At 29.7% G+C, this 8,740-nt stretch overlaps 1 protein-coding gene across 11 annotated transcripts in view; it reads left to right on the forward strand.

Annotated features, from left to right (window-relative positions):
* Positions 1-8,740, forward strand: part of Lrriq1 (leucine-rich repeats and IQ motif containing 1) — a 241,049-nt gene that overhangs the window by 60,120 nt on the left and 172,189 nt on the right. For all 11 annotated transcript variants that reach the window (XM_013518073.1, XM_013518086.1, XM_013518087.1 and 8 more), the window contains exons 13-14: positions 4,967-5,040; positions 7,707-7,800. In XM_013518073.1, coding sequence (XP_013373527.1) covers positions 4,967-5,040; positions 7,707-7,800 — 168 coding nt within the window. The remainder of the gene's footprint in view (positions 1-4,966; positions 5,041-7,706; positions 7,801-8,740) is intronic.

An 8,740-nucleotide genomic window follows, 5' to 3' on the forward strand; every position in this document is an offset into this window, starting at 1 on the left:
TTACTTAAAATAAATGTGTGGTGCTCATAAATAAGTAGGAAAGTTTGGGTACCTCCAGGAATTCAGTGAGCGAATATAAAAAAATAATTAGTACCTAAATTATAAAAATACTTCATAGAATTTCAAAATTTAAAGTGATGGATTTCCATACTATTTTAGCAAAATTTTAATTTATAATATATTTGCATTTTTTTTTTCTTAAAGATACATATGTCAAAATCTCAAAGGGCAAGTTTGTTTATATTTGTAAGGAATGGTCTGTGGAAAATACAGGAGGTAGCTAATTTAGTTCAGAAGGATGTCTCATTCTCTCAAATGGTCCTTATTAAGCCCTGAAAGAATGATTTTTAATCTGGTCTCAGCTTGCATGTCTTTTTGTAACTGTTAAGATGGATTGAAATTTGATTTCCCCAAGGATATAAAATAACACGTAAAAATGTCTTAACATTAAATGAAATAGGTACCTGCCTCAGAAGATTCATTTGAGAACACCAAACATCTGGACCTTTATAGAGAATCACTGTCTAAAACCACAACGGGAGTAAAATATGTGTCCTTCTTTTTCTGCTTAATATTTCATTGAGCCCTGTTCATTGTAATAGGATTAATTTGCTCATGAAAGGCACACAGAGTAGGGTAAAGGAATCACATTTTAACAAGAAATTAGTTTTGAGCTATCCAGTGCTACCAAGCAAGTGAATATGGATAACCAAACTAATGTATATTTTTTCCAAAATACATATAAAACTCTTGATCTCTGTCATAACAGTGCTCATCATTCGAGCATGTACCTACTAAAAGATTTAACCTCCATCTGTTAAAGTTTGACAACTGTACTGAATCTGTATTCAAAAATCCCTTCACATTGTTTCAGTGAAAGCTAAAATGAAAATTTATTTATTTTAAAGGATTTTGGTTGGGCTTTAAAGCCAGTTCCATTAGATAATATTGTGTGAGGATTTTGGACCACAAACCCTTCTGATGTTTTCATAGTGCTCTTCAAGTGAGAAATACAGTTTCAAAATAATGTACTGAGCTACATTTTGGACATATGCAGTAAATCAGGAATTGATACATCTAGTGTATTTTATAGAAGTTACTATCAAGCCACATTAAAGATCAGAAAAATATTTAAAGAGATTAGAATTTTTCTTTAATGCCTTTACTTTCATTAGATGATTTAAGTGATCAAAGAAATATTCTATTTCTAGAAATTACAGTTAGGACTTAGTGATGATCTTTTATTCTCTTATGACACATACATATCAATATGACGTAACGGTAGTTAAGCTAAAGGATTGTTTTATAATTAACAGTGATAATTTGGATAATTAATTTAAATGAGCCCTATTTATAATTTTTGTTTGCCTAACCTTATAGCATTTGAATATTGACATATCATTCAGAGATCTAAAAATGAGTGGTATATTACTTATTCTAAAAACTCTTCAAAATATAGTACTTAATTGTTAAGCTTATCACTAAAAATGATTTATGATATAGTATATGCCATTTTGAAAATTTAAATAATACTGTCATTAATTTTGAAGATGACCTTTTTAAGTTTTTCAAAGTTCTTTGCCTGTTTCTGAGATGAAGAGAAAAGACTCGAGCCCTTAGCATGGAAATGTAATTGATGGAATGAGCAAATAGTAAAACCATTTCCTAGCACCTTATTTTCAATGTAATCTTCAACCTTAGGATTTTTTTTTACAAAAGAATGAATACCATTAACTGTGGAAATGTGTCACCTCACATCACAATTTTATATGTGTTGTTTCAGAACTATATATGATAAAACTCAGAATCAGCAGGTCTGAGTTTGTATTTTGAATCTCTCTAACCCGTCCACTGATGTTGAGCCATTTATTCCTCACTCTCTGAACCTGACCCCCGACACACACAAACATGTAGAATGTATAATAATTCCTACCTACCCTGTTTTTAATGATAATCAAAGCAGAAAATATATATGGATACATTTTTAAAACCTGAGAATTTTATATATGTGTATATATAGAAATATGAGGGTGTGTGTGTGTGTGTGTGTGTGTGTGTGTGTTTGGATTTGTGGTTAGCATGGTTTTTAAATTGTATATATTTTTCTTTTAATTTTTGGTAAATGTTTTCATCACAAGGAAGAAATTATACATCCATATGCTTTTCCTCCCAACAAATGGAATACATATAAAGAATGATATTTAGTACGTATTGTTTGAAATGCTTGTTTCATCCTGACTTCTGTTTTAGATTTTCATTAGGACATGTCACTGTTTTAAGTTTGACTCAGCCAAGTTCTAACCAGAAGACTCTCTGGCTTCTTAAGCTTTTCTAGGAGCAGAAAATGGAAACTATTACCCATTGGCTGTTCAATGTACAAATCTTTTGCTTTTTGTCGTCTTTGAAATTTATATCTTTTTAATGCCCAGGGCTAATGTGACAAGGTCAAGTGGTATTAGGTTTTCGCTAATGTCCTTTATCTTTCTGGTTTAAATTTTCTTGGAAAAAATATACACAGAATGTCAGTAAAAGGAAAAGTTTTAGAGGTTGAAAAAAAGGGATTCTATGATTAGGTTTCTACCTTCTTATAATGAATAGTCATAAAGGTGAATATAGCCAGTTAGTTTTTAAGAAAAAGTAGCTTCTTAAAGAAAGCATAGTTCCAAAAAAAAGATAAAATTTTATTATCCTACGAAAATATTTGGTCATAGCAGATATTGCTTAGGTTGATTTTTGTAAAAGGAATTTTTATAGTCTTTTTTAATCTTAAAACTTTATTGGTTATTTTAATTTTCTATCTTAATCATTTACCAAATAACTAAATAATATTTAGAAATAAGAGATACCGTATTCTAAAAGAAAGAGGAGAAATGAGTACATCCGGAAGATTTAGTATGCCATTAGCTATTAGTCTTTCAAATTCTTTTCAGGAGAAGGGCAAAGATTTGGTATTAGAAATATATTAAAGTTATAACACAAAGAATTTTCTTGCTGAGGAATACATTTACACTTTCCCTTGAAGAATTTAAATTTCTTGTGATAATGATATCAGAATGCATCATTATCACAATGTACAAGAAATATAGTGAAATATTTAAATCCAATAACTGTATATCCACAACTTTTTAATTTCCTTCCTCATTCCCCACCATTCTTCTCTTCACCTGTCTTCATTTGTTCGTTTGTTCATTCCTTTCTTTCTTCCATCCACCTCCACTGACATGACAGCAAATTTTACTATTATGGAACATACAAATAATGAAGTGTACTCATAAATGTAATGACCAGCATTTTTCTCGCATTCTCTTTTAAGTTATTTGAAATCTTGCCCTGTTGAAACTCTTTTAAAGAAGATAGTATTGTACAGGTTTCATATGAATAGTAATATTATAGTATTGAGGATTGATAACATTTAGAGAAATTTCCTTCTAGTCTCATTATTTAGTCGAAATTTTTTATCAAAAGTATCTTCTTTCTACTAATGCAGAACAGGATAGTACAGAGAATAGTCAAGGTCACCTGGAGGCTTGATTTTGTGCCAGACGCCAAGAGGCTGTTGGGTTTTTCAGTCAGTGTTATGTTCTGTGATTTCTGACCTTAGAGTAATAGGGGTGCTTTTTTTTTTTTCCTAAAAAAAGAAAAACAGTGACAGATAATTCATGGAAACACAGAGTTAAATAACTGCTAGGACCACTGGAGAGATAGGGGAAAGAAAAAAGAGGAGAGAGGAGAGAGACAGGGAGAGAGAAAGAGGGAGAAAGGAAGAGGAGGAAGGGTAATAGAACTGTAAATTAATGAGGACTTTTTTTGTAGCAGAGATATTCCTAGCTGAATCATTTTTTGGGCAGTTGTGGAATTCCAACATTTATAAGGGGAATTAACTTAGAGGACTTGCAGTTTTGATGAGACTTTACCTTGTGAAAAGGAAGTTTTGTGTTATTTGAAGATTCAGATAATTTAATTTTAATTCAGATGGTTTAATTTTAACTTCCAATAGCTATAGGAAGGCAGCACTCCTTTGCAGAGTATCTTAGTTGGAGACGCAACTCAAACTAAGGATCATTTTCTCTTCATAGTTTTTGTGCCAAGAACGTGCGCATTGTCAATAACATTTATGCATCTTGTTTGAATATAAGTTCTTAATGAAAATTTTAACAATAAATGATACAAACTTTTAAAAGAATGGGAAAGTTCATTTATTACAATTTTAGTATGCATAACTAATGAGTGTCAACTTTAAATATTAGTGTATTTCTGCTAAATTTAAATGTATGATATTAATATAAAGCATTTTATGAGTTTGTGGTCCTTGGGCTTACTGTTTGTACATTGTGTATATTTTCAACTTTGAATTAGTATAACTTTGGATACTTAGTACTTATAATATTTTCAATCTAATAAGCAAAGCATTTTTTAAATTAAAAACAAAATTATCGTCTCAGTTATCCTACTGAAAAGTGATTTTGTATGTTTGTATGTTAAAGATTCAGGTCACATACTTGAGCCAAAGGAAGAAAATCAATACAACGGACAAACTGTATAACTTTAGCTTGATACAAAGAAAGAAAAAAAAATAAACCAAAAATCACTTATTTGAATTTTAATAGTAAATACACATCAAAATCTATGATGTTTGTGGCTGAAATTGTCAATCCCATGGCAATTTCTCTTTAACATGAGTTAAAATCTCTTATTATGCAAATATTTCATAGCAATTTCTTTGTAAAAATGAATAGAAGTATTCCTTAGTAGGAATTACTTAGACTCCTATGATTATGGTATTTTTAATAAGTACTGTTAGTAAATGTTATGATTATATTGTACTATACAATTGCAATTATATACTTTTGCATATAATTTTGTATAATTATATAACTGTTATATAATTATTTTATACAGTCATATCAATTATATTCATAATATGCTCATTTGTAATTTTTAATAAATTTTATGTTTTTGTTTTCAGTTTGACAAAAATTGTACCGCTTTTTCATTTTATTTCTTTGGAAAAACTAGATATCAGCAATAATTGTCTTTCTGGTAAGTTTAAAATAATATTTAACTGTTTAAATATAATAGACTTTGAATTTCTATGCCAAATATGGTAAGTTACTGATTTGAATACATGTATTTACTAACAGTAAATCTATACAATAAAACACACTGGAATAATGTTTGAAATTGTCTTTTACCTTTTAAAATAATATTATCTTTAACTTTGTGATAGGCCTAAGCAATCATCAAATTAATGATTTAACTTTAAGATGCATATCTTTTACCTATGAAAGGTGAGTAACAAAAAAAATTACAGTTTGTTGATTCCCAACAAGTATAGATGGCCATTAAGTTTATTAAAGCATCATGAATTGAATTAACTAATCCCCTTCAAAAGATTTTCCTAATTAACTCATAGAGACAATCACAGTATGAACACAGTCTGACTTTATCAAAATAAGTTAATTTTGTCTTTATTCTAAGGAGATCAAACAGTAGTTTTTAGCTTTTTACTTTATCTGCTCAGTATTCACATGGTATTCTATCATACTGTTTATTTAGGACCTTTTTTTCTGCTAACTTGTAATCCACCATATGAATATATAACAATTTGTTATCCATTTATTTATTCCTTTTCCAAAGTAATTGTATTATTTTTACACAGCCACCAGTAATGCATGAGTTCCAATTATTCCACTCTATAAGTTTCATATCATTGGATTATCATACCATGGCTTTAATTTATATTTCATTAATGAATAAAGATATTGAGTCTTTTTTTTTGCAAATACTAATTTATATTTTTGATGTATATATTGTAGTGCCTTACAATTTTAAAACTTAGATTATTCACCTCTTTCTTTTTGGTTTTCAGACAATTTCTTTTATCTATTCTGCCTGAAATTTTTAATCAGATAATGTATTTTGTAATATTTTTCTCCTAGCTTGTTGTACATGCAAATTTTGTGAACAGTATATTTAAATCAGAATTTTAAAAATTTTGATGAAATTTAATTTCTGTATTGTATTCACAATTTGTAATAAATGTTTCTCCACTTTGATAAGCAACTTTTATGTGTGTACTTTCTTGAGGAGGCTTTATATATTTAGTCTTTAGCGTTAGGTTTTTAATCCATCTTAAATTAATATTTATTTGTGATGAAAACAGGGTTGAGTTCATCTTTTCATATAAATACACAGTTGTTCCACCAACATTTATTGAATAAACTTTTTCATCACTGAATTACTTTGGCATCTTTATCAAAGATTTGCTTTATATTTGGGTTACTTTGGGATGTGCTTCTATTAATAGCTTTTCTACTACCAATGGTTTTATTTTTCTTATTTCTTTATATTTCTAATACATTTTAACTGCACATGGAACATTGTAGATAATACAGCCTAGCGAATCTAGATATCATTTTCTTTTAAATGATTTTAAGTTTTATTCTGACAGGTAGTTAGCTTAGTGGTGAATAATTTTGGTTCTGTCAGTCCTTGTTTTATCCTCTCTTTGGGCAGGTCATTCTAGCCTTCAACTCTTAGTTCGTGCTCCTCTCCACTGCCTGGCCTTAATATCTGATGCATAATCTTTCTACATTTTAGGTGATTTCTTAAATGTCCCATTAGATCTCATACTTCCTATACTACAGCTCTAGTGTGTTTCACTGGTGCAGGAATGTTATTGTACAAGTTTAGTTCTTAGTCCTACAGCCTGTGTAGGTTTTGCTAGGTTTTGCAGTCTTATCTAACCTATGTGACACCAGCACTTTCTGAAGGATGTGAGGCAGATCCTCACACATATATCCCTAACATGGACACATTTATCTTCTCAGGATTTGTACTCCACAAATTTCAGCTTCAGTTTTAAAGTCAGACTTGAAGACAAATGATAGGTATTTTTTTTTCCTCGGATTGTGGTTGATTTCTATTAGAAGGCAATTCAAATGCGTTACTCTGTAATGTATTGTAGATTTACACATTATTCTTCATTTAAAAGTATAATGGGATGTATAATTCTATTTAGATACATTTCAGTTTTATCACCTAAATTAATCAGTTTTCCATCACAGGCACACACTACCCAGCACCCATAATTTGAAAGAGCTTTAATTTAGCTCACAGTTTCTGGGGATTCAGTCCGTGCTTGCCCACCTTCAGGGGAGAAACATCATAGTAAAAGTGTGTAGTTGAGCAAAGATCCTTAGTTCTTGGTAGCTGTGGAACAGGAGAACAGTGCAAAAAAGGAAAAGGGTGAGGGTCAAGACCCTGAGGCCATGCTTCTATGACCCTAGAAATATATTATGTGCTCTAGAATCCTCCTGGTGGATCCCAAAGACAATCAGGTTGACGCTCCACCCTAATTCCCACATCACATATGTTATTAGTTTCCATTTCATATCACCAGATTTTGTGCTTAGGATATGGCACAAAACAGTGTAAACATTTTACAAATATTATCTGATTTAATACTCACTCTGTATGTGAATGTGGATTTTAAGGAAGGTTTGCCTAATTTCATAGATGCTAAATGATGAGGCTATTCTGCAGTAGTCTATGTTCTTAACCTAATTCATTCTCCTTTAAAAATCATGTATTATATATGCAAAAAATGTAAAAATGCCTTCCTTTAACTGGTAACAATTAAACAAGATGATATTTTATATTATTTTTCTTGTGATGCCTTGCATAATGTTTTATTTCCTAAATAGATCTTAAAAATGCCATGAAATGGTTTGATGGATGCTATTCTCTCCGTGAACTGTCTCTCATGGGAAACCCACTTCTTCAAGAAATAAACTGGAGGTAAAGAAATATTTTACTATTCTATGAATATCTTTTATTATTGTTCCATAAAACAAAATTTAATGAACACTGTCCTACAAAGAGAAATACTTGTGGAAAGCTCAACAAAAAGTAATTTAAAGATTATTTTTTCAAAGGTTTGTAAAAATACTTATAGTTTTAAAACTACCTTCAGCCTAAAATAATTTTATTATGCATATGTGAACTAACACAAATATATGATTGTAATTCAACCCATTGTCTACATGACAAGTTTAGTATGATATTAACTTGGGTTTTCCCAAGGAAAGGAAATGCATTTGTTGAGAATTATTCTTTGAAAGTTATTAACATGATATAGTTTGCTAAGTTATTTCCTTCATAGCAGTAATTTGCTTCTGTTTTGTTTTGAGTTTTTAATGTTTTGATTGCAATATATTACATATTGTAGATCTTCAGTATTTGTAGATATAATGTATTTTGACCCATGTACACTTGGTAACTAGCATAATAGGGTAACTAGCATATCCTTTGACTCATGTACACTAGGTAACTAGCAAATAGGGTAATTAGCATATTTTTCACCTAAAACATTTCTGAAAGTGTAAAGTTGATGTTTGTTAAAAAGGACATATTATAAGGATGTGCAAATTCATATATCTTTTTGGAATATTGCAGTAGTTAGCTGTAAAACAAGAAACATACTCTGTAATTTTTAAAAATTTAAAATTTTTTCTTTGAAAAATAAAGGTTTTCCAGGGAGATCATAGTTATCAATTGTTGCATATTTCTAAAGTAACTAGAAGAGGATACTGAATGTTTACAACACACAAATATGACAAATATTTCAGATGATGGACTCATTACTCTGATTTGATTAATAGCATTTCTGCAATACTGAGTAGCATTTTTTACAATTGCTATTTTATATCTTGCATACAATAATTTTATTATATTATAT

This window comes from Chinchilla lanigera, unplaced genomic scaffold (genome assembly GCF_000276665.1).
Source record: "Chinchilla lanigera isolate Chin_1 unplaced genomic scaffold, ChiLan1.0 scaffold00004, whole genome shotgun sequence".
Taxonomy (NCBI): Eukaryota; Metazoa; Chordata; class Mammalia; order Rodentia; family Chinchillidae; genus Chinchilla; species Chinchilla lanigera.